Source organism: Amborella trichopoda, chromosome 5 (genome assembly GCF_054954075.1).
Source record: "Amborella trichopoda isolate Santa Cruz 75 chromosome 5, AtrichopodaSantaCruz75HAP2 v2.0, whole genome shotgun sequence".
NCBI lineage: Eukaryota > Viridiplantae > Streptophyta > Magnoliopsida > Amborellales > Amborellaceae > Amborella > Amborella trichopoda.
In genome coordinates this window covers 45,371,592-45,398,519 of record NC_142340.1, presented here as the reverse complement: position 1 = coordinate 45,398,519, position 26,928 = coordinate 45,371,592, and the positions used below count along the sequence as shown (strand labels likewise).

Here is a 26,928-nt window from a genome sequence, read left to right as displayed (position 1 = left end):
ATATGAGGGCTTAAATGGCACCCAATCAGGCCTAGATCCTGTGAGGCGTACAAAAAATTCTTGGCCTTTTGGGATGTACTCTAAGCTATTCAACTTGACTTGATAGCTAGCTAGGATTAGTTGTTACCTCCTTATTCTAAAATTAAAAATAAATGGTCCAATAGTATACAATGGCTAAACATAATTATAAACCTATTTGTAGTAACATCCCAATACCATGTCAACACGTTCCCAATACTGTCAATACTTAAATACATGCCGATACATAAGGATACTATAATGAACAAAAAAGGCCACGAAAAACTCAGTCTTAAGGATCAAAGCAGGAGCTCAACAAACTGCAACTCCAACACTTTATCTTAAATGTAAGGCGAATAATTATTGGGCATATATAAAAAAATATATATATAAAGTTGCAACCTTATCTATATATTTAAAGCAAACCTAAAAATCCAGTAAAAAATATTGCTTTCAAGTGGGAAAATTTTCCAATTGTTAATCTCAATCTCAAAATGTATGGTAAAAAGAAAAAAAAAGACTTTCAAATACTAAAAATAGTTCTTATAACAAATTATTTGGACCGCCTATTTTCAAGTTTTTGCAGTGTCTATAAATCTGCTCAATACCTTCTTTTAAATCTTAGACTCTATAATTAAGGTTGACCATAGATTTTCAAACCATCATGAGGCTTCCAACAACAAAACTACATCTTCTGAAAAATTTTAGAGGTGAGTTATACATATAATTTTAGAGGTGAGTTATACATATATCGTATAAAGTGGGTACCTTATACAAACCTCAACCGATGTAAAAATCATATTATTTTATTCAAAATATTGCATGCCCGGAGGCGTCTAGCCATATTAGTATTTTGTGCTGAAGTACTAGACACTTAAAAACACGTGTTAGTCACGACATTTGTGCAAGTGCACATGGAACGCCAGTGATCAATAAGGATAAACACTAAGAAAGATTATTTCTACTGTCTCGAGCATAAATATTAAAAATTCTTTATTGGCGCTTTATTGCTGGACCTCCGTTGCAGCCAAAGCTTTAAAACATTTCTACAACCTAGGGAGAGCCATAGCAGAATTATTTCACTAGACTAAAATCATAAAAAGTGCCCATTATTTCATTGCTAAATCTTCACGTGTATGCTCTTCTGTGTCATTCTCAAGTTGAGGGTGGCACCTGCCATTGTTGAGGCAATGGACCAATGTCATATATAATCTCTCTATGGCAAGACCATACCAGCTTTATAGCATCTGGTGTTCCTATCCCTGCACCTCTTGGGTCACCTGCTGGTCCAAACCTGTGACAAAAAGAAGCATTTTCTTTAAACTTCCATATCTTCTTACATACAAAAGAAACCCTATTAAAACCACTCTCTCTCTAATCTCTCTTTCTCCATATTTTAATTCAAAATAAGTTTTAAAACTATAGGACAGAACTGTGTAATAATTTATCCTAAGATATAACAACAGTAACAAAGATATCATTTTAAGAGATACTATGGCTCGAGTTACCAGTGATTTTGTGGGGCACCAGTAGTGCGTGCTCGAATCCCAGCATATGTTGTCCCATTCACAGATCTCCCCAAAACTTCCTGAACTCAATAATTGAGACTAAACATCACAAACACAGACACTGGCTCGACAAAAGCATTAGAGAGAGGGAGTGAATAACAGAGATTTATTTTTCATGTCAAGAGACAAAGCAAGGCTTAAATTTTGCATCTCAGACAAGTTTGAATTTGGGCTATTTTTGCTAAAAATTTCGTCCTATGCAAACGTCTTCTTTAACTTTGAGCCTGAGAACAGCATAGTTGCCAATAATAATTGGAAGCATGCCCAAGATAAGTCATTTCTCAATAAAGAAAAATCCACCAGAAATGGTAGCCGGCTTGTGCACACCAGCCAAGGGAGGAAATGAACTTGGATCAAAATCTCTGGTTGGTTGTTACAAACCGCAGTAATAATAGAAAGTTTGCTAGTTTCAAGGGTAGGAATCAAACTTGGACGAGTGTTGCAATCGCCAACAACTAACCCATTCAAGCCCAAGCCCAATTCCTACATTAACAATAGAAACTTCACCCAAACAAAAATGATATACATTGAGAATAAAAGTAAAATTGGTTTCTAAAGGGCACTTACTTGAAGAAAGATGGGGTCGTTGGAAACCACAGCTGCAGTCAAATGTGCATGCATTCTCTCACATGCATCTAAGACCATGGGGAGCTGATCATGTTTATATTCCGTCAAAATCTGACAAACACAAAGAAAAACATCTATTAAATAAATTAGCAGAGATTTTCTACTAAAAATAAATATTATTCAGAATCAGATGACCAACATTATGAACAAGATCCTCCAACAATATCATTGGAATAAACTCTCCATTTCAGAGTGATAATTAACATGATTCTTATCAAAAGTAAAGAAAACAATAGTAATCGCATTCACACAATGGCAACAAATGCCAGTGGCGATCAGATTAATATATCACCATCACCACCACTATCACTATTATTAGTTTATGACCATTACTACTATGGAAGTTGTTATTCCCCGAACAGAAAACCAACATGGGGGTTATGATTGTTCAGGCATTTATATCATCCAACTAAAAGTATTCAAGCATTTTGGGAGAACTAGAAAACATTAGACTTCAGGTATGCATAGGTTACCATCTTCATTTTTTCATTCTGAATTGAAACTTTTTTTTTTTTTTTGAATTTTCATTCTTAATTGGAACTTATTGCATTGTAAATTAACACAGTCAGGAACAAAAGGGAGAACTATGGGTCCCCAAGACATGAATCGTGTCAAGATACCAATAACCATCCCGATCTTGATTGGACAATTTGGCAGTGAACCACAACAATGTCACACGTTAATTGCAGCCTGACAAGAACATCTAGCACTAATATGTGATGTTGTTGTCAGCCCAATGTCAGCCATCAGGATCAAGAGCATATGGCTAGTGGTCCCCAGGCACAAAAACAAACAATGTGTTCATGGGGACGCATAGAAAAGTTTCTGCAAACAAAATAGTTTTCAAGTTTCATATTTTTCTTTTTGATCCACTTCGGTTTCATATATCTGATTGTCACAGAGTATTGCAGATCCTCTATTGAGGCATGTCTTGTTATGTCAGTCCCACTCTCCAGCACCTTCAATCAATGCATTGGATGGTGATGTCCCCATTGGATTGAATACTCAGTGCCTTTGATAGTAGCATACATTTTTCTTTTGAAAACACATCTGTCAGTAGTATTCATTTCCTTTCTAGCAATTGGAAATGTTTTTTATTCAAGTGCATATATGGATACTATGACTTGAAATCTCAATAGAAAATATAGTTGGGATGGGAGATCCAGCAAGAACCTCAACTCTTTACCTGAAATGGACCAAAAATTTCTGTGGTTGCAAGCTCAAAGTTCTTGTCTTTCAGAATTTCTTCAAGTGGTATAAAAACAGCAGTTGGTTTTATGGCTCCATAAATTTTTGGAATATTATGGTTTTCTAAAGGCTCTCCCCCAAACAGCAGCTTTGAACCTGGAATTTCAAGCAACTTGTTCATATGTGCAAGCATGCTTTCAGTGGTTACCTGCAAGCCCAGATGGAACAACATAAGCAAGTTTGCAGTCACCAAAAATCAATAAACAAGAAAGAATCAATTGTTTTCAATAACATAAACTCATATATCACAAAAGGTAAAGAAGAAAGATATGTGAAAAAAAACCTCCATGATGAAAAAAAACCTCCTGAAATTCATCCCCAAAATTAAAAAAAAAAGGCCTTATCCTGTGGCGACACTAGTTCTGAAGAATAACGAAGCATGGAGCTCCTTTCAAACAACATTTTACAAAAAATGAAGTATATTGCCACAATATAAATCAAAAAGAAATTATAGTAGAACCACTGCGTAAAGTATTAGGTCTGTCTCACACCTTGAGTTTCACATTCATGGATCTCAATTTACCTTCATGATTTCTGGCATCTACAAACATGTTTTAACTGCTAGGTGTTTTCCTCTAACATCGTGTGTCAGAATTCTGTTTTGAACTTTTAAGGTCTGTTATGTGTGTTGTGTATGCATGGTATGTGAGTGTTCAAGGCATTCAACAAAGTTACAAAAACTAACATTATGTCTCAAACAGAATGAATTGATACGACTTTGTGAGTTTCATTCCTTCAAAATATGCGTAAAACGAAAGAAAGTCGCATATCTCACATAACACATGTGCATATTAGTTATTAATTTATCAATAGATTCTACAAAACATATAACGTACTTGACATAGACAGTAAGCTATCATGTGAACGAAGGATGTAATTTGTATATGCATCCAGTGTTTTAAAATGCGGGATGCGGCCCTGATGCAGTGGGGGGCCAATAATGCTGCGATGCGGCCTGGATGCGGGTGCATCGCGATGATGAGGTCAATAAATGTAAAAAAATTCTAAAAAATCTAAAAAAATAAGTTAATGCATAGAAAAAAAATATGAAGGTGATATATGTGATAGTAGGTATTTTAGTTTAATGATTAACTTCAAAACTATTAGCTGTCGGAGATTCTGTATCCAGTTATCCACTATCCCCTGAGAGAAACTAGAAATTTGAAATCAGCTTCATAAAGCATTCAACAATCAACAACCATCAACACAAACTTCCACCACAAGCACAACTATAATTAAACACAACCATCAACAACCATAAGTACAACCATAAGCACAAAATAATGATATTACAAAATACAAATCAAAAGTCAAGCTTAAGAAGAGTTAATAGTTAATAAATAATAACTTAATACAATCATCCATTTTGAGAGTCAGTTTTGAATTTGAACTTCATTTTTTCAAATATCAATAAGACAAATCATCTTGAGAGTCATCATGCATCATCAATATCATCCTCGATGGCCTTCATGTATTCTTCTTCATCGGTCTCCTCTGAGTCGGCTTCCTCCTCGACCTCTGAAGCTAATGTGCGAGTGCGACTAGACCCAGCAGCTCCTCTACTGCTTTGTGCTCTAGTGTTAAGTCGATCTTCTTCATTAGCCCCTGTTGCTAGCTCGACATCAAGCCATGTAAGATCCTCACCCTCAAACACACGCTCTTGTCTTGGATCCATGGTCCACTCACTTATGGAATCACCATCAGCTTCATATAATTGAATAGGGTTGAGCTTCGTGCGATTTTCATACCTCTCCCTAAGCCGCTCGTTATACCTCACATAAACCAAATCATTCAACTTTTTATGCTCCAACCTATTTCTTTTTTTTGTATGGAGCTGTGGTAGAAATTTGAAATCAGATAAATTAGATTTTAGATTAGAAAATTGAAATTCAAGAAATAAGGATTAAGGAATAAGGAGTAAAGGACTTACATGCTCAAATGCACTCCAATTGCGCTCACAACCAGATGAGCTACATGTGAGATTCAACACTTGAATAGCGAGACATTGTAGATTTAGTGTCTCGCTTCCATATAATGCCCACCATGCAGCTGTATAATATTTTAGAATTTAGAATATAGTTAAAAATTAAGGGTATAAATAAACAATAGAACTATACATAAAGTAAGAGACAAGTAAAGATTATTTTTGGGCTTTTGGCCTTTACCTGGATCTGTAGTGTCCCTATTTCGAGTGGCAATATCTCTCCCAAAGTTTCCCAAGGCTAACTTGAACTTAATCAATTCATGGTTCTGGATCTCAGCCAGGATATCTTTGTCTAGCACCAACCTCTCCAGCACATCTAAGAACCCACCATTTATTACACGATCTAACTCAATGGATGGGTGCTTGTAATGAAGAGATGGGTTTAGAAAATAACCGGCTGAATGGAGGTGCCTGTGAAGCTGGATATCCCATCTCCTATCAATAATTTCAAGTATAGCCTTGCGCATATTTTCATCATCCTTTAAAACATCTTTTATTTCAATTCTTGCCCTAGTCATTGCCTCATGTATGTAGCCCATGGTGGGCTTCGCATCACCATCAACCAGTCAAAGCATTCTCACTAAAAGGCAAGCCACCTCCAATGCAATAATTATTTGACTCCAAAAAGATGTATTCAGAATAACTTTTTCAGCCTTTCTCCCATCCTTATGCTTTGACTATTTGCTTTGACTCCATTGCTCTGAAGCAAACATGGTCCTCAAGACACTTTTTTGCTTGGCTAGGCTTCGAAGAGTGAGAAATGACGTGGCAAATCTAGTGATACCCAGTTTCACTAATTCTCTCTTCTTTGTAAAAGACCTCATCATGCTTAGGACTATGGTGTGATTGTAAATAAAGTCAACAACAAACATAGCTCTTGAAATCACCCCACTAAATAAAGATGTTATACCTATTTCTTTAAGCATAAGATTAACACAGTGAGCTACACAAAAAGTCCAAAACATATGCTTCCTTTTCAAAGTCAAGATATGCCCAGCTGCAGCATAGTTGGCACCATTGTCAGTGATAATTTGTACCACACTTTCTCCCCAACAAAATCGACAATCTCATCCATCAAGCCAGATAAGTATGTACCATCATGTGACTTGTCTGATGCATCAATAGACTTAAAAAAAAAAGTACCTGTTGGGCAGTTAACCAAAAAATTAATGAATGCCCTTGATTTCCCATCGAACCAACCATCACACATAATAGTGGCCCCATATTTCTCCCACCCTTCTCCCTGAGAAATCAAAATTTTATTCACATCAAATACAACATCCTTCAACAAGAGCTCTCTAACCTCATGTAGTGAAGGAGGAATAAGTCCTGGGCCATATTGCCCAATTGCCTGGACCATACACGCAAAACTATCCAAAGTTATAGTATTAAAAGGAATGTCGGCCATGTAAATCCACTTTGCAATCCACTTACATACCGACTTCCTTTGTTCTTTCTTATATTTATTGTCAATTCTGGTTTGTTTTGTTTTTTTCTTTCTCTTTTGAACCACAATTTCAAGGCTAGGGGTGAAAAAAGAATCCATTGGCCCCATAGAGAGAGGTGTTCTTCTCTGAGCACTACCACCAATATTTATAACCCTCTCTCTTGAGGTTGGAGTATGAGTACCCCTTTGCCTCATAGCAACTTCAGACACATCATCATCATCATCATCATCATCATCATCATCATCAACATCATCAAATAATTGCATATCATCAAGTAATTCCTTTCTTTTCTTTTTTTTTTTCTCTTTATCTTTTTTCAATCTATCCAAATATTCTCTAATCTCCTTTTTTATATCATTTGTAGCTTGTGGGCATGCTCTTACATTCCCAGAAATTCCGGCTAAATACTCTTTTTGTCAAAAAATACCACCCATATAAGTATTTCCACAGAGCAAGCATATCACACAATTTCTATCTTTCGGATTTTTTAGTTTAGCATATTTCTAAGCCGAATCCTTGTTACTAGAAGATTAGGAAGAAGACATTGCCCCAAAAATAAGTATAACAATATTATTGTACAAGAAGGAATAAAAAGTCACCGACTCTATGAAGTAGTGCTCGATTTCTTCACGGCCTCTGAAATCCCCAATTTCTTATCACAAATTCACCTTAACAACCCCAAATCAACAATCAAATGCATCAAATGAACATCCAAGTATCAAACAACCGCCAAATCTAAGATTTTGATGAAAAAAAACTTTTCGTCAAAACTATTTTTTTCCTTCGATTTGATGCAAAAAAAGCCACAAAAGTCTCTGGAAATCTTCGTTTAGGGGGTATAATAACCCCCCAAACAGTTTCCCTAAACTTTGGAACTACAAAAAGACCATTTTGCCCCTCCCCGAGGTGCAAAATTGAAAAAAAATTCTGTGGTAACAGATGCGGCGTGATGCGGTCTGATGCGGTGCGATGCAGGATGCGGCCATGATGCAGCGCATATGCGGCCGCATCTGTCAAAAGCGAATATGCGCCAGTTCGCGATGCGGATGCGAGCGCATCCCGCATGATGCGGCCGCATTTTAAAACAATGTATGCATCACATCAATCTTAGAAATATAGGGCCTCTTTGGATGACGTAGAGGTAGCAAATAAGCGCAACGTCATACGTGCAGCTCCTTCTATTTGGTGTTTGGTGCTGGTCGATAGCTACAGAGAATTGGCCCCAAGTGCGTATAGGCAATGTTTGTGAAACTTCAAGAACTCATTTTGCCTTCAGAGCCAATCAGGGGGCTTGGATAGGGTTGATAGGCAACTTATTCACCTCACCCAAATCTATGCAACAGAGACACATGCCTCCAACATTTTTGGCACGTGCCAACACACCAAGGTCATGACATCCATGTCTATCATTTTAAAAATTTAGACAAAGTTTAAAAAATGCTGGGCAGTCCCTAGGCACCCTGGGGGGTTCTCGGCTGACCAGCGCCTAGGCGACCGCCCAGAACGTCAAGTACCCAGAGGTTTGAAATATACACATACATGCATATATGTCCGATCCAAACACAAGTATATGCCTCTATATGTGTTTTTTTTTTTTTGAAACTGTTAACATTTTTATATGCCTCTATATGTATATGCTTATACATTAATATGTATTCCAACCAACTAACTTTTTTATACAAGTATATGTGCATGAATGTTGACACATTCATATTACTGAAAAATTTGCTGCTTTAAATAACTAAAACACTGAAAAACAAAACAGTAAATAGTGTATCAGTGATTTAGTGTCCATGCACCATACTTCGTAGTCCATACTTCATAGTCATACTCATAGACTCCAAAATGACCAACACAAAATGATGTTGTACAGAAGATGCCATACAAATGAAAAGAAAGAGAAGATCTTTAATTATTCAATATTTTGGATGTTCTATCCTCAATTTTTCAGTTGTCTAACAGGCTCAAAATCACCCCAAAAGTCTTCTATTTTCTAAGAACCGCATTTGAACCTTAAAATTGAATGCAATAAGATATGGTATGGTTTTGGATGGATTCTATGAACTTCAAATTTTCTCGTTTTCAAACACTTGTAAAATCCATCAGTTTTGGGTGTTTCTAAGGCATAGGAAGACTTTTTATTTTTATTTTTTTTACTTTGAGGGTTTAGAATATCCCCTTTCATAAGTCAAAATGACCCAAAATGGACCCCCAAAAAAATGCCATTTTTACGTAGGTTTCTGGGCACCCACCTAGGAACTTTCGACCAGGAAGGCCCGCCCAGGCCTAGGCAATGTGGTCTTTGGCCTCTTGGGTGCCTAGGCCTAGGCCGGCCCTTTTTTCAAACAATGGATTCACTTTTTTTTAACCTCTCTTGTTGAAATGTCAATGTGAAAGTATTTTATGTCACATGAAAACCTATTTTTCCCCTTCTCTAAATGATGTATGGCGGTCTCATGCCTAAAAGGCTTTGAAGTTGGCATTTCTGACATACTTATCCATGCTAGACACCAACACACATCAATTTTTTTAACATAGATCCCAACTAACTCTCGTAAATACACATATGTACTTCATGGTACATACATCTAAATGATTAATGCATCCAAGATGCCACCATTAGAAATGTAACGGAAGGATGAAGGGAGGTGGGGAGCTGTGTGGGGGGGGGGGGGGGGGGGGGCATATGTGCAAACATGTATACAATGGGAAACTTATATCCTTAGATCAAGCAATGTTAATATTCAAGTGTGTACAATTCAAACTTCGGACATGTCTCAAAAATCCATTATGCATTGTTCTTTCACAGGCTGGGATACATCATATGAAGTTTATGAACCTCTCTAGACAGGGAAAAAAAAAAAGGAAGAAAAATGGTGTTGGACTTGCCCCAAGTTTTTCTCTACAAGGGCCCAAAAACAAGTTCTGAAACATTGGATTAGGTTGGCTGACTTGACTCACAACTGAGTACAAAAATGGCAAGTAAATTGCATTAAATGGCACAATATCATCTCAACCATAGTAAACTTTTAAGGAAAAATATTATGCTAGACAATGATCAAGAAAACGAATAAAAGCAAACTTACAGTTAGAACAGGGCCAATGGTTAAGTCTTCTAGTTTCCTTCTCTCAGCAAGGAGTGTCAAATTAGAAACAAGCCCACTTGAAATCCAGTTCTGCATTAAGACTTGAGGCTATCATATTAACGGCATTGTTGATAATAACATGAAATGCACACCCTATGAACACATAATGGAAGAAAAAATAAAGAACAACAAAATAAAGAGTGATGTACATGGACTTCCAACAAGATTTTCTTCCTTTTGAACATATATATAATTGTCTGAAGTATGAATGTCAATTATTCTCCAGTTGGGGGTGAAATTAGACAAGATTAAGTTTGCAAGGTGGTGGGTGTTCAGAAACCAGGCCCTTATTTCATTTTAGGACAACATCTTATCATTCCACACGCAAATTTTAACAATGGTCATCAAGCCATGTCATCATCATCGTCTGAGCCTTTTTCCAACTAATTGGGGTTGGCTACGCACACATTCTGCTCTATCAAGGGCCATGCACTTAGTGAGGTCATAAGTCCCCATATATTTTTTCACTACTTCCAACCATATCCTTTTCGGCCTACCCCTTACCCTTTTTTAGCCTTCCACTTGACCTAGCTCGTACCTTCTAACAACAGCTATATTGGGTCTCCGCTGCACATGGCCAACCCACTTAAGTCTACTTTTTCTCATCGTATCTCCAATTGGTGCCAAATCTAAATTTTCTCGAATGTATTCATTTCGAATTCTATCCCTTCTTGTCTTGCCACTCATCCATCTCAACATCTTCATCTCAGCTACATTCATTCTATGAGTATGTTGTTTCTTGACTGCCGAACATTCCGCCCTGTAAAGCAAAGATGGTCTCCCAGTTGTCCTATAGAACTTGCCCTTCAGCTTCACTGATATGTGGCGATCACATAAAACTCCAGTTGCATATCTCCACTATGCCCACCCAACTCTAATTCTATGTGCGACATCTTCCTCAATCTCTCCATTTTCTTGGATTATCGACCCAATATATTGAAAGCACGCTCTTTTTGGTATTTCTTGGCCGTCAAGTTAAGCGCTTCCTCGCCTCTACTCCTATTATTACTAAACTTGCATTCCATATACTCGATCTTAGTTCGACTAATTTTAAAAACCTTTAGATTCTAGAGCATCCCTCCAAAATTCTAACTTTGTGTTGATGCCATTTCGAGTCTCATCGATCAAAACTATTCGCCTGCGAATAACATAATCATGGTACCTCATCTTGCAAGTGCCTAGTTAAGTCCATAACCTAGACAAAGAGGTATGGGCACAATGCTGACCCTTGATGTAGACCAATTGTCATTAAAACTCACTCGTCTCTCCACTAGTTGTTTGTACACTAGTTTGCGCTCCCTTGTACATATCCCTCAGCAAGTCGATGTATTGTCTGGAGACTCATTTCTTTTCCAACACCCACCAAATCAAATCTCTAGGTACTCTATCATAAGCATTTTTTAGATCAATAAAAACAATGTGGAGTTTTTTCCCCTTAACCCTAAACTTCTCAATCAGTTGGCTAATTAGGAAAATAACCTCAATTGTTAACTTCCTTGGCATAAAAACAAATTGGTTTTCTGATTCACTCATTTCATGCCTTAGTCATTGCTCAATCACCCCCTCCCACAGCTTCATAGTGTGGCTCATAAGTTTAAACCCTCAATAGTTCACACATTCTATGTCTCCTTTGTTCTTGTAATTAGGTACCACAGTACTTTACCTCCATTCATTTGCTATTTTCTTTTTGCTCAACACCTTGTTGAACAACTTGGTCAACCAGTCAATGTCAATCTCCCCATGCACTTCCAAACCTCTATTTAGATATCATCTGGTCAACGGTTCATTTATGTCAACGGTTCCTTCTCTTGCTATGTTCCCATTGTGTTCGTCATTTAATAATTTTTTAAAATAAACTCTCCAACTTTCGCTAACCTTTTCATCCTTCAACTAGACCCTTTGATCCTCACCCTTAATGCATTGAATATAGCTCGGTTCCCTACATTTTTTCTCCATCATTTTTGCCAATTTGAAGACGTCTTTTTCACCTTTTCTTGTTCCCAGATTACTGCATAAATTATCATATGCCTTAAGTTAGGTCTTACTATTTGTTTAGCGTTTTTCTTAGCAGTTTTATATTCTTCTAAGTTTTGATCCTAATACCTTGCCAAATTTTATAACATGATCTTTTTCTTTTGCCACTTTCTTAATACAGACAACTATCTCCCACATAACTTTGACCTCATGTTCAGAGTTTCATTTTCTTTCTTTAACTAATTTATCCCTAAGTAAGTCTATCTTCTCATTTTTAAAATTCCGCCACCTAATTCTTGGACACCTATTAATTACACCCCTTCTCTTCTATGTCTTTATGCAGACATCCATAACTACAAGACTATGCAACATATACCACATGATAATCATTTGACAGGAAAATGGGCCAGGTGTAAATCAATACCTAACATATTTCATGGATGATGTCTCTTTGTACGTGACATTTCCTGTGCATAGCTTTATATATAACTAATAGCAATAAAAATATGAAATCAAATGAAGTGGCTCACCTCATGCATAAAAAGAATAGATTGTGCAGAGCACTTCTGGCCACTGCATGCATATGCATCTTGATCACAAACCCAAGCAACATAATCAACCTATAATTGACATTTCAAAAACAAGAAAGTAAGCATTGGAAATTTTGATATTTACTAGTAAACAAGTATACATACAATAACTATAGTTGAGAAGGATGAGTGGCAACTGGCAAGAAAAGAAAAGATAGAATTCGGAATGAATACATCCGAGAGAACTTAGGGTTGGCTCCAATAGGCAACAACATGAAGGAAAGTATACTTAAGTGGGCTAGTCATGTGCATCGCAACCTAGAACAACACCAATTAGGAGGCGTGATTTACTTCAAGTGGAAGGCCCTAAAAGAACAAGAGGAAGGTAGAGCGAGAAGAAGGAAGTAGTGAGAAGAAATATGATATCGTACAGTATAACTAAGGGTATGGCCCGTGATAGAGCGGAATGGCAAAATAGAATTCATGTAGCCGACTCCAAATAATTTTGATAAGAATTGGATGATGATGATGATGATGATGACCAGTAAACAAGTATACACACACCTAAGAAATGATAAAAAACTAAATAGGAAAAAACCAACATCTATAAAGATCAATTGCATTGTTATCTGTCCAAAAAAGATCAAGAAAGTAGTATGAGAAAAAAAATGCTATGACAAAAACCTCTTGAACGTCAGGACCAAGGATTTTCCAATCAAAACCTGCATCTTCCAGTTTGATGCGTCCTTTTAGGTCACCAGCCAACTTTTCTGCAACACGAGAGCTTCCAGTAAATAGTGTCATTCGTGGTTTTGCCTGAGCAAATGGCAGAACAGACAAAACACTAAGTAGGCAATAAAAATTTTAACATTTCTCGACCAAAATCTTCTTAATTAGGACTATACAATGGTAAAACAACTCAATTAGTATTACTTTATGATGAAATACAAGACTACGAATAATAAAGAGAACAGCTATTTGCAACAACATTTTTTGTATCTGCACCCATGTTTTTGCTATTCCACCCAAAATAAAACATAGGTGGGAGTGGGAATATCAGAACACAGGTTGGATAGAATTTCCACTCATGTCAATAGGTGTAGATGGCAAAAAGCAAGCATAAATAGCAATAGCCAAAATAAATTTCAGCCAAAAAAGAAGGCATCAATCAGCTTGGGCCAAATATCTGCAAAAGAACAATGCAGATCAAAGACCATATTTGTGAGGCAATTTGGCATAACAAACTTGCATTCTGAAGAATATATTATCACTTAAATCCACTCATAGGATTCTGTCCAGACAGTACAATAATATTTTTCAACAGAAATGAAGGCTTCTTTTGACCTGTGCCAGAGATCTCTAGGAGCAGATGAGAATCAACATTATAATTCCCCTTAAATGAAAAGTGCACATAGCCCAGTCCCGGTGGCCGTAGAATGTATCCAAGTGGGTGGTCAATGATGTCTAGAAAGCCAACCTATTTCTCTAACATGTAAACATTTGCCAAAATAAGTTAAAGAATTTAAGAGTTCAAATTCTCAGAATGCATACAGGGAGTGCTACGGCATCAAGATGTGATGGAATGCTGTATTTTTTAGTGCAGTTTACAGCATTTAGAGGAAACAATCACAGAATGAGTGACGCATCCCAAAATACAGGTTATAGTGATGGTCTGGTGGCAACATAAATTCCATAATTTGCTTAGATAAGGATGGAGGAATGGGTGTAAATGGGAATAGTGTGGGATGATGGGATGTGAATGGGAGTAAGGGCAAGAAGGTTATTAGCAGACTCTGTGGGTCACAGATCCATCTTTAAAATGAAAGAATTTGAAGTTTTAAACTTCTTAGAAGTTGTGCTGTTAGCAGCAATGGAGTGGACAGCAGGGAAACTTGGGAAAATATCCAAGCTTATCGGGGCAAGGTTTAAGGGGAAAATAAAATAAAATAAAACAAGTAGAGCACAACGTACATGCAAAATCACAATCTTTTTAGTTGGGGAAAAAACACAAAAAGGATATTACTCTACAAGTACAAATATCAAACTTGTATGATACTAGTCTATTTTTTTTTATAATCCACCACAGGACTTAAATGTGAAGAGTGTCTACAAAGACATTCTAAAGGGCATCCAACCTCCAATAAGATTCTGTTCATGGTATTCCCATCAGAGTTGATGAAGTCCACATCCTCCATATTCAAACCACATTGGTGAAGGAGGCGAAGCATTTGCTCCATCACAATGCTTACCTACAATAAGTACACTTGAGCCAAATAAGTATTGAAAAACCAAAAAATATTAGTGACTACTAACAAATGTTAAATTAGACAAGTCAAATGTTTTTTAAGGAAGCAATGCAGAAGTAGATGCTCCGTTACAGGAACTAAAAGGATAGATTTCTGAACTGGGTGGCAACATACATGGATCTCACAGTCCAATATTAAAAAAGTTGCCACCAGTTGTTGGAATGATAACCTACGCACGGTAAGTCAGTAATATTACATTTTGGAGGAAAATTCTCATGAGGACAGATTGCTGGCTTAGCCCAAGAATTCTTGAGCCTATTCGTTTAACTTTGAGCTGACTTCCATGATAACTGATTTTAATTCATGCACCTCCCAAAGTTTCCTCCAGGCATGAAGGGAGGTGAACGGGAGGGACCAGTTTGTCTTAGGGAGAGTTTGACAAGAGTCTATTAGGATATGAAAGATAGTTCCACCAGAAAAAACAGATTTCTATATGACAAATGATCCATCATCCATGAATTGCTTTATCTCTACTAGTAATATTATTACCACTAAATATGATTAAAAAAAAAAAAAAAGGGTCACAGGTGAAAGGGTTTGGATAAAGTATGTTGCGTTTTTTCTTTTTTTTGAGCAAATGAAAGATAAGTTTTTCTGATAGGGAGAGTTCCTTTTTGTCAAAAAAGATACGCATTGATGGATAAGAAGGGAGAAACATAAGATATTCTGAAATGGGGAGTCTCTGTATCAAATTGAATTTAGATGAGACATTAGAGAGAGTAGACTTTGGAATGAATGCATCCGAAGGAAATTAGGGGTAGCTCCAACATGCAATAAGCTGAGGAAACTAGACTTGGGTGGTCTGGCTTGGCCATGTGTAGAGTCGACCTAGAACAACACCGGTTAGTAGGAGTGCTTTGGTTCAAGAGAAAAGCACTAAAAGGACAAGGGAAAGGCCCAAAAGATATGGCTGGAAGTAGCGAGAAGAGACATGACTTATAATATGACTTAGAGTATAACCCTTGATAGAGCGAAATCCCATAACAGGATTCTTGTAGCTGACCCCAAATAGTTGGGATAAGCCTCGAATGATGATGATGATGATGATGATAACGAACAGAGAGACTATAGGAATTGATAGATATTGAATTAGACTAAGATCTAACACCACCCTAAACCCTCTATATGTAAGGTCTCCACAACAAGTACCCTAACCTAAAGTCTTTGTCTCCGTAGGGTTCTATTCTAGTTGAATGCCACATGTCCACCCCTTAACGGTGGGAATATATACATTAGGAAAGAAAAGTAAGGATATGACTTTCAAATTGTTCACTCCCTCTCCTTTTCCCTCCAAAAACTCCGCCAATCAATATTTCCTAAAACCACTCTCTTAGAATCTCTAATTTGTTATTGAAAGCTCTTGTTAATAATCCGAAGATATCTCTCTTTCAAAAGATTCACAAACGAATTCATTCCTAAAAACGAATTCCTTCAAAATCCGTTATTTGTTATCTAAAGTTAAAGATACAGTTCCTAAAGGACTCATATCTCCTCCCTTGGAAGATCTTATGTTTGTTATCAAAATCTAATGTTTAATAAAAATAACGAGAGAGAAGAAATAAAAGCCAAAGATTTATTATATTATGTTTCTAGATAATTATTGTCGATGAATAAATTTAACTATGAAATAAAAATTAGACCAAAATTGAAAAGCTATGGACCTCAAAACTCAATAAAATAAAATAATAATATTAAGTTTTTGTTCAAAGAAAATACTTCAAAAATAACATGAGCTACAACTATTTTATAAGAAATTTATCACACCCGCCTAAAAGGTGAAGTATTTAACATTTCCCCCAATTTCTTTCTATAGTTCAAAAAAGCCCACACTAGGGCGTTCCCTGTAAGCAACACGTCTTATAGTCTAACTGAGGATATGACCCTTGATAGAGCTGAATGACAGAACATGATTCGTGTAGCCTATCACAAATAGTTGGAATAAGGCTCGGATGATGATGATGAGTTCAAAAAAGCCCACAAAATTGTTTATAATTCCAAAAACCCATTAAAAAAAACATCATCACATGCCAATAATTGTGGGAGGAGCACTTTCAACTTTTGCCCCTTCATCAAAACAATCCGATATGACTTTTCTCTATGAGAGGTAAATGGTCTCCTTATTATGATTAGTGAAGCATATTTCTTAAAAACACTATTAAAAAAAATTTCACATGCGAGCAAAAGAAATATGTTTATTATAAAACTCATGATATTTTTGTGGGAGTGTTTGTCACTTTGGTTCACTATTGATTCGTTGTAAACTTATTTCTCTCAAAAGAAAATATCTTAATAATATGCAAGTGTTGCTTGTAAATCAATTTTCTTTGTTACGAGCTACATCTTCTCTCCTACCACCAAACATAAACATACACACACTACATCTCTCTCTACACCAAAAAACCATCTCTCAATATTTTTCTCTCCATGTGTAGCTCTCCCTATCTCTCCTCTCCCACTCATAGATCAATTCTCTCTCTCTTGCAAGCCGCATCTTCACCCTCACAACCACACCTGCAAACAAAATGACATTTAATCGCTCTACCCAGCACATCTTCACCTTCATAACCACACCTACCTGCATGCACATATGAAATCACATACACACTCCCCCTTTCTCTAGCTAACCTGCACCATTCTCACATATCTCGATCTCTCTCTACCCTGCAGATCTTCACCCTCACAACCATGTCGACACACACATAAAAACACATATAGACGCTCTCTCCATCCCTACCAAGCCAGCACAAGTGCAGTGCCTCAATGTCGTTTTTTCACTCTTGCTCTCTCTCTCTCTCCTGCCCCTTCTTTCACTAGACGGCTCTCTCTTTATTGCCCCTTCTCTCACCCAACTGCTCCCTCTACCCCTTCTTTCACTTGACGGCTCTCTCTTTACTGCCCCTTCTCTCACCCAACTGCTCGCTCTCTGAACCCCTCGATCCACTCCCTCTCCTTAGTCTAATCCTCTCCAAAAACCGATATCGCCCTTCCAAATTCCCACTCCCTATTTCTACAATCCCCCCAAAATTACTTCATCACCAATTTCTATCTATCCACTACTCTATAACCCATCCCCGCCTCAAGTTCATTTGACATGCCCACCAAATCCTCACACCTCATTCTCTCTCTCATTCACGCACTTTCTCGCTCTTATGCTACAAACTCATATGATTTTAATTTGATTGATCAATGGAAAGTTCCTCATTTTGTTTTCAATTTCTTGCCCCGAAACCCATTTATAAAATTTTTGAGCTTTATTTGAGCCCATCTTCCTGGTTCTTCAGCTCCTGACCTTTTGTTTGATTCTTTATTGCTCTCAGTTCAAGGAATCACACCAGGCTCTTGAGGCCTTTTCGGCTCTTTCTCTCACTAGGGTATGCACCTTGTCTCAAAACCTGTAATTTTTGGTTGATTGGTATGGGCATTGCATGGTTTTGATGGAGAAAAAATGGTAAGTGTCCCTCCAACAACATTGGGGAATTGATGATACATTTTTTGTGGGCTTTTTGAAGCTATATAGGAAAAGGGGTAAAATGTTGAATACTTTATCTTATAGGTGGGGTTTTATAAATTTCCCTTTTTTTTATTTCTAAAGAATTCCCCAGGATGAAATATTAACTAAGGAATCCCTTATTTCATTTCTCAAGAATTGATGAAATATTAACTAAGGAAACTAAAAAATATTTGGAAGATGAGAATTAAAACTCAATTTAATAATTAAATAAAAATTTAATAAACTAAAGAAATTAGAAGTACTTCAGAATATAAGAAATAAAAATAAACATGGGAAATCAAATAAACATTAGATAGAATATTAAAATGCTGTAGAAGTAATAGTTAATCATTTATAAAATACACAAAAAAAAGAAAAAATAATATATTAATTTTATAGAAATTAAAATCTTAAGTTATTTTTCAAGCAATTGTTGGAGCATCAACATACATACCATTTGATAGTTTTAACTTCCAAAATCTAAGTTCAATAGTTAATAACATGTTAAACTATATCTCCGATGCCAACCTTGCTGTCAACTTTGAGAATGGGCTTGTTCCCCATGTAGAGTGCACCCATTAGCTGCAGCAGAGGAATCTCCAGTGGGAAATTGAAGGGTGTGATAATTGCCACCTGTAAGAAATACAGGATTAAATATCTTGGAGTTTCTCTAACATAACTAACATGGAGCACAAAGAGAATTCAAAATAAGACATCGTAATAAGATTACATTCAATAAAATATTGAGAACTGCATATATCATAACAAGATGTACACAGTCAGTAAATAACTGAAATAAAGAAGCACAACATTTAATAGAGGTTCAACGCCACTTTTTTTTCTTTTCTTTTTATTGAAACTGAAATTCAACGCCACTTACAAACAAAGGCATTGATGTTCTTTCTTTGCAATTAGGGATTACTTTCCTCAAAGGTACAAATATAAGCAATTTACACCATTTAGGGCTCCAAATTGGCAAATTCGTCCAAAGAAAATGAAAAAAATTGTAGGCTGAGGATAGCAAGACACTAACAACTTGGTGTAGCCTCCCTAATCTTTTATATAATGTCCTACATCCAACATTCCCTAGTAACCTAAAATCTTTACAATGATGACCGTTCAAGGAACTCCAGTCTTCTTGAACATTGATTAATAGCACTAAGGAAGTCTCCCTTCATCACCAAAGAATCGGAAAGCAATATTCTTGAACCTAGATTGGCCTATCCAATTCGAATTGAAAAATAGGCCAAATTAGATGGTCATCTTTTCTTATTTTTCTAAAAAATGGAATTTTAGCTAAGAGTAAACAATGGAAAGAAAAACAAAATTACATTAAAAAGATACGGAATTGCTTAAATTGATCAAATATAATAGCTGCTGACTCATAGGCACCTAACAGACCCCGCCGAATTCTGGGTCCAAGGTGCCAGGAGGATCCATGCAGGCATCATGGGGACACTTGATTTCCCACGCATTAAAAAATATCAAAAATAAGAAAAAATCATAAATAAAAAATACTAAAAAAAGACAAACCCATGATTTTTATTGCCAAGAGGACAAACATCCCTAGTCATGCCAGGACAAAATGACCCAATGATGGTGCCAAAAACCATAAAATAGAAGCAAACTTTGACCAATTCCCTCTCTCTCCGCAACCAGATTCAACCCTTGGTCATTCTGAAAGCTATCAAGATGAATTCCCACAACATCGTAAGCATTGGCAGCAAAATTTATGCATCTCCATGCCACAAATAAAAAAGAAACAGCAATGACTTCAGAATTTTGGATCGGATCTAAACAAATACCCTCTTCATATGGAATTTGCTAAATAAAAGCAAATCCAACTCTTGAAGACTCAATTTTTTAATAAATTATGCATCAAAGCTTTAAGAAGGAGCAATCAGGGCCCATGCACAGATAAGGGACTTACAGGACCATAGGGCCAACGAAAGCCATGACTTTGTTGTCCAAGATGATTCCCTGGCACTCCAAATGAACTTCCAAGGAAACGGACCTGTATAACAAACACAGCAACAAGTGACAAAGAATTGATGTGAAAGAGCATAAGTCCCTCGGTTCGCTAAGGTGAAAAGCACAAAGTGAGTCCATGTAAAGGTAAAACCCAATGCAAATTCTATGCAACAATGCATTCTAAAACAACTACCTTTTGAGGCTAAATATGACTATCAGGACATGAAAGGGATTGGTAGGGGCAAGGTACTGAATGTTACAAAAAGTTTCTATTTAGTTATAGAATAAGTTTCTCTTTAGTTATAGAATATAACATGTTGTTGATAAAGGACCAAGAGATCTAAACGATGAATACGCCAACAAACACTCACCTATAACAGACAGATTGAGTAATTTATTTACGAAAAATAAGACTGGAAACTAGAACAAGTAACATGTGAAAACCCCAGGATTCTAAGGTATAGAACTAATTAAGAACATTTCTTATGGTTCACAGAGCAATGAACTATCATATTTAGTAATGATGAGAGAGGACTCCACCCCCGCCCCCAAAAAAGAAATCTCTCTCTCTTCACCAAAAGATCATTTCAGAACTTAAAGCTCAGAACTGAACTCTGGACCAAAAATATAAGAAGGTCCAAACTGGTTTGTTTACGAAAATGTTGGTTCGGAACTTGAAGGTCCACAACATACTCGATAAAAAAAGAAACACCAGGTTCGGAACTTCGAGTTCTGAACCGAAAGCATTTTGAGAAAAGCGGGAGACATGAGCATAAAATATGTAAAATGGGGGATATTTTTTAAATACCACAAGAAAAGGGTATATTTACATTAATTTCCCTTATAGCTATAAACGGCAAGATCTGCAAAATCAAGGAACGCACTATCCTATCCCAGCTCTTCTTGGGGAGTACTGAGAATCAATGCTCGTACCTGAAGGTCCTAGTAATCAGGTTTCAGAACTGTATGCAGGAAGAGAACATACAGAAGCAAACAATAGCATTTTTACATTAAAAAAGATTAAGCACAAATACAAAATGAAGCAAAAATACATGTTTCCATTAACAATACCTGAAAAAGAGTAAGTGATGTACCTGGTCACCAGAGAAGTTCTCCAAAAATTTCTGTGAGACCTGGACCTCAGCCAGGGCTTGCTTATAACTCTTTGGAGAAACCCTTTGTATCAGCCTTGCAAAGAAATGTGAAACCTAAGTGACGAATCCATATTTATCATAAGCAAATTGTCAAAAAATATATTACCTAATAATAGCAAGACACATTAGAGGTCCATAAAATATTGAAAAAACATTTATCTAAATACCTACTGGAGATGGACCACTTAACATTCTACCTATGACTTTTGATTTATTTTCAAAATACCCATCAAAATACACATGATTGTATCTTGGAATAGTTGCAAATAGGTAAAATGTTAAATAGTTCAACTTTAATGGGTATTTTGATAAATTCACCTAAAATATTAAAGGTAACGACTCGCTGATCAATATTAGAAGCAATATCAAAAAATGAAACATAAATCTAAATGTTATACCTCAGGTTGAGCCAGAAAAGATGCAGCCTTCGCAGTTATGTCCCCAAATAAAACATATCTACAAGAAATACATCTAATAAGTTCCCACTTGATAATTTAAGTTTGCATGCTTAAATTGTCAAAAAAGTGGTACTGAAAACTTCTTTTTCCCCGCTACGTTTGGGTGCTGAAAACTGCTTATTAAAAGGTGATCACTAAGTGACATTCTATATCCAATTATTAACAGCAGAAAGTCAGAAATGGTGATCTTTCCGTTTCAAATTTATCCTGCAGACTCAAGGAACAAGTTGACAACCCCTTCACATTGAATTATAATAAGTGGAGTGACACAATAGGCAAAAGGGAAACTGGGGTTGCTGAGATATTGTTGCATGCATAGAGATCAACCTAAAGTCATGGCAGAGGAAGATGGCTCCAAAGTCAGACAAATACAAAGAAGTTTCCTCTAAACTTCTATTGTATAATATTCTCTGAGATTTCTTGATTGTGACTGCATTATAAAAAGCACTAAATTGCACTTCCATTTTCATGATTTCAAATATTCCAGCATCCGACAGCATATAATATTTCAGGCTCATTACACTTTAATGATACCCAATCAAGCAAAGGTCTGAATAATCCAATCGGTATATGTGTGAGTATATGTATTTGTAGATAGAACTATAGATAGATAAACAGCTAACAGCAAAAAAAGAGAAAGAAAACATAAAAACCTCTCTTGCGATCTAAGTGGATTGTGAAGACCATATTTAGGGCACTTAGACAAGCTCTCCACATAGGGCTGCATCAAATAAACATATCAATATGTAGGAAATATTCAATGCATAAGGTACAACCAGAAGTAGAAGAAAGTGACAAAGAAGAAAGAAAGGAAGGAAACATACTTTGAAGTCCGACCAAAACTATACAAGTAAAAACATTGAGCCTAGTGTCTCAGAAAAAGGTAGATAAAGTTACTCACATTTATTTCAGTCTGAAGTACATTAGCAACTTTAATGAATGGTTCACCATTCAAGGGATCCAAGATTGTGCTCCAATTAGACACTCCTTTCCAACTACCCTGCACTAAACAACATCACAGTTCCATGTTTGACAATGCGGCGACTTTAGAAGAAAGCCCAAAGGAACTTTTACAAATGGAACTTTCAAAAATTGAATTTACATTTCTGAGTTTTATAACTTTGCGTTTCTAAACATTCACACCAAGTTCTTCTTCTCATCACAGCCAGGGATCAATATACTAGATATTGCATTGTTTTAAAACAATATTCTCAATCAGCACAGAATGTGTTTTATGAATTCACAGAAATTTATGTCCATACTAGTCTGAATGTAACTGATCATATCTTTTATACTTGATATTTATGTTCATGCTAGAGGATCACTCAATGCATGAGTTCTTCATATTTGAACTTTTCTAGATTACATTAGGTGTATTTACAACCATGCAAAAAGTTGTCAACTTGCCATGAAATCTATATCAAATATAACCATATGAAAGCCTTAAGAAGATTTTCATGGGACAGTCCTTTATTTCAAGCCCAACCATAGTTATAGGAATCTTCCACCCCAGGTGGCGATTCCACTTCAAAATCTCGCTTCATCGCTCCGGACAAGGAATTTTCATGGAATCTCATTTCTGTAATTTAGGACTCTCGTTCCCCCACCATTTAGGAATCTTGATCGTGAGTTATTTGGCATCCAGATTCCACAGCATCAAATCCCAGGGTTCATAGTTGCACCGAACCATGATCAACATGAGATCAAAGTTTCCATAACACAAAATTGAGATTCAAATGCAAAAGTCTAGGGTTATTAAGTTATTGACAAAGTACCACATTATTCTCTATTGCAGGTAAATATCGAGCGGCAAGCCCGCTTCTACATGGAAAACCGAAAATAGATGCCTTATTTTAAAAAATTTATTATTGATTAATCAATTAACTGCACTTAAATCAACAAAGAAGTGGCACGTCTAGAAACTCTAGTTATCCCTCAATTCTAATATTTAGGAACCCTGGTTAAGGGCACTCAAGGATCTTGATTCCAAACCATGATTAAGGGCACTCAATACATCGATTCAAGTACCAGGTAAACCCTTGTTTAAGGTAGTAGAAGGTCTCGATTCCAATACTAGGGAACACAGAATAAGGGCACTCAATACATTAATTCCAATACGAAGGGATTCATGGTTAAGGATACTCCAGATAATTGTGAGGTCCCAAATGGTTGGAAGCACAATTCCCAAAAGGTTGGGATTTCAATCCAAAAAAGGGTTGGGTTCTTGATTCTTAAAATACACGGACAATGCTTCCTACCATAAGAATCTTGTAGCCTCTCGGATTTCTTCGCTTCCGATTCCTAAATTGCTCTCGCAGGTGCTCCAACTTCCAACAACTATGAGCCCAGCCCAACTATGGAGTACCATAAAACTCAAATAAACTACAGAATCATGCTTTGATAAGGCCACTATGTAGCCAGATTGTCTGTATCTCATATCTTTTAGGGGAAGTCTAGTCTAATGGACTTTTGGAAACCTTAGCCCATGGGAATCATCACTACCCGATTAAAACAAGGGGCACAGAGGACAATGGGACCAATCTCGATCAATCTCCCGTTTTGTATGAGTCACACTCTTGCTGCATAACTATCCATAATGTAATTGGACAATGGTGACCCAAACAGACCATGTTTTTTCACAGCCAATTCAAATATTGTATAATGGCTCACTACTTAAGCTTCGTATCCTGAACTTTAAAATGGGCACACTATTGGAGAAGGTAGTCTGACCTAAAATGGAATTAGAAGAAAACAGGGAAGAGAAGAGATGGAATGAAAGCCTCTGACTACTTGTTTTCACAATTGTAGATTGGATGAGTTAAAAGTAGGAAGATACAACTACCAAAAGAATATAATTTAATTCTTACGCCAAGAAAGAACTTGAAGTGGGAAAAAGAAAAAAAAAAGATTTAAAAGCGAATAATTTTCTAAAATACTTAGCCTTATAAGAAACTCAAAATACAAACAAAGCATAAAACATGAGTTATCAAATTCCTTACCTAAGTTGTATACTTCTGCAGGTCTGGAGCCTGAAATTTCTTCAACAGCTATATCAGAAAAAGATAGGGAATGGGAAGCCCTGACGTAAAATCAACATACAAAAATAAATAAAACAAATTGAGTGAGTTGAGGAAAATACAAAGCTAACAAAGAAAGACAAGGGCTATATGAAATTTTCTGGTGGATTAAGGAAAATTCAGCACAAAAGAAGGTAGATCAGGTTTTTACCACAATTTGGTTGGTATTTTTAACTCATAAGGGAATCCATCAGCCTAACTAAATAATTTTCACATATTAATGCTTCAAATAGCAAGTACTCTTTCAAACCAAGCAAGTACTCTTTCAAACCATACACTAATATCCCCCCCCCCCCCCCTCTCTCTCTCTCTCTCTCTCTCTCAAGAGTACAACACTTTTGATGCCAAATAATCCCAAAAAAAAAAAAAAAGGTAAAGCCCAATCCCTTATTCCATTAATCATGATATCATTGAATACTACTACTCAAATAATGTGCAGATGTAACGAAAACCAGGATTATCCATATTCAATTCAAACATCAAAATGAAAACACATCAGCATTTGATTATCAGACTGAACACAACAATGGTTAAAAATAAAAATAAACACTCATTTTTTGACAAATTGACAAATGACATGAACACTATCACTGCAACAGATGAATCATACCAGTAATACACCATTAACCTTAAAACTGAACCATCAACAACTATCATCACACAAAAAAACGTGATCGGGAAAATTCGAAAGTTCAAATGCAATAAAGCTCATAATTCATCAGGCTAAAGATAAATTCAAAGCAACAACATGGAAATGATTAATCCATAAACAAAATGAATGGATTTCACACTGACCTCCCATGATTAAACGAATAATAAGCTGTTTGCCTTGAAACATTCCTCAAGCTTCGACAAATGTTATATCGATACATACTCAGTCGCGACTACAGACAGAAGAGAAAGCTTAGAGAGAGAAACAGTTTATGTGAAGAGATCGAACTTAGATAAAAGGTAAGAGAAAGAGAGAGAAAGGAGAGAGAGTAATAGGTAAAATGAATATCGAGAAGAGAGAAACAGGTAGTGAGAGAGTATGGATGAAAGAGAAAAGAGATGATAGAGTGAGAGATGGAAACAGAGTATAGATAAATAGGTAGGATAGAGATAGAGAGAGAGACAGACCGTCTAGGTAAAGTGAAGATGGAGGAGAGAGAGAGTATAGATAACAGAGAAGTAATGGAGATAGATAATATTAAATGACAGAGGAGAGAGAGTAAAAGCAACAAGACTGAGGAGAGAGTAAAAGCAAATAGATCGAGGAGAGAGAGCAGGTGGAGATAAACACACTAAAAAGGGAGAGAGAAATGATGAGAGAGAAATAATGATATCAAATTACAGGAGAAAGATAAGAGCGAGAGAGGGGATAACAGAGCGCAAACAGAACGCCTACGTGAAAGAGGAGAGAGAGAGAAGAGAGAAATAAGAGAGAGAGAGAGAGAAGAGATACAGTGAGGGGTTCAAATGAAAGGACAGATCAAGTTTCAGAGCGTGGTTTTTGGTGCGGAGCCAAAAGTGCGAGGCAATGACACGTCAGCATCTGTTTGCTTCCCAAGGATGGGTTTTAAATTTCCGGGAATTACGTCTTCCGCCAAAATTACGTTTCGGCGCCACCATAAATAGTTGCGGACACGGCACCCGAGATTTCGTAACGTTTCGCCAATTTCAGCTCATCATGCGGGAACATGAAGGCACTTAATATCGCTCACTTAATATCGGTCATTCAATTGTTTCATATTTCTAAAAGGAAAAGTATATAAATTTACTTTTTGTACAAAAACATCGCAATTACTCTTCTCCCTTGGATTTTACTGTGAGTGTCGGTAAAATTGTCATTGCCTTAAAATCTTAAAAAAAAAATTCGTTGCACTTTGTGACTAGCCCAAGCCGTTTAATTTATTTATGATTAATATTTACAAATCTAGATTAGTGGAC

At 36.4% G+C, this 26,928-nt stretch overlaps 1 protein-coding gene and 1 long non-coding RNA gene across 2 annotated transcripts; both read right to left on the bottom strand.

Moving 5' to 3' along the window:
• Positions 1-996: 996 nt before the first annotated feature.
• ALDH12A1 (aldehyde dehydrogenase 12A1) lies at positions 997-26,532 on the bottom strand. The gene is made up of 17 exons (XM_088868296.1): positions 26,444-26,532; positions 25,795-25,883; positions 24,922-25,001; positions 22,824-22,927; positions 22,576-22,643; positions 21,863-21,920; positions 21,405-21,518; positions 20,270-20,353; positions 18,868-18,972; positions 14,679-14,792; positions 13,228-13,359; positions 12,544-12,633; positions 9,980-10,069; positions 3,400-3,609; positions 2,154-2,264; positions 1,527-1,606; positions 997-1,312 (listed from the first exon to the last, which is right to left on the bottom strand). Exons 2-17 carry the CDS (start codon positions 25,869-25,871, stop codon positions 1,174-1,176), a joined length of 1,656 nt encoding a protein of 551 aa, XP_088724422.1. The 5' UTR covers positions 25,872-25,883; positions 26,444-26,532; the 3' UTR covers positions 997-1,173.
• On the bottom strand, positions 4,697-5,510 carry LOC148782147 (uncharacterized). The gene is made up of 2 exons (XR_016056457.1): positions 5,392-5,510; positions 4,697-5,295 (listed from the first exon to the last, which is right to left on the bottom strand). It is a non-coding gene; the product is annotated as an uncharacterized LOC148782147 (long non-coding RNA).
• Positions 26,533-26,928: the final 396 nt, after the last annotated feature.

Coding starts and splice junctions, on each gene's coding strand:
- ALDH12A1 (XM_088868296.1), bottom strand. CDS start 25,871: ATGTATCGATATAACATTTGTCGAAGCTTGAGGAATGTTTCAAGGCAA. Junction 21,519..21,862: donor CTTTTCTGGCTCAACCTGAG/GTATAACATTTA, acceptor TTCGTCACTTAG/GTTTCACATTTCTTTGCAAG. Junction 1,607..2,153: donor ACGACCCCATCTTTCTTCAA/GTAAGTGCCCTT, acceptor TATTGAGTTCAG/GAAGTTTTGGGGAGATCTGT.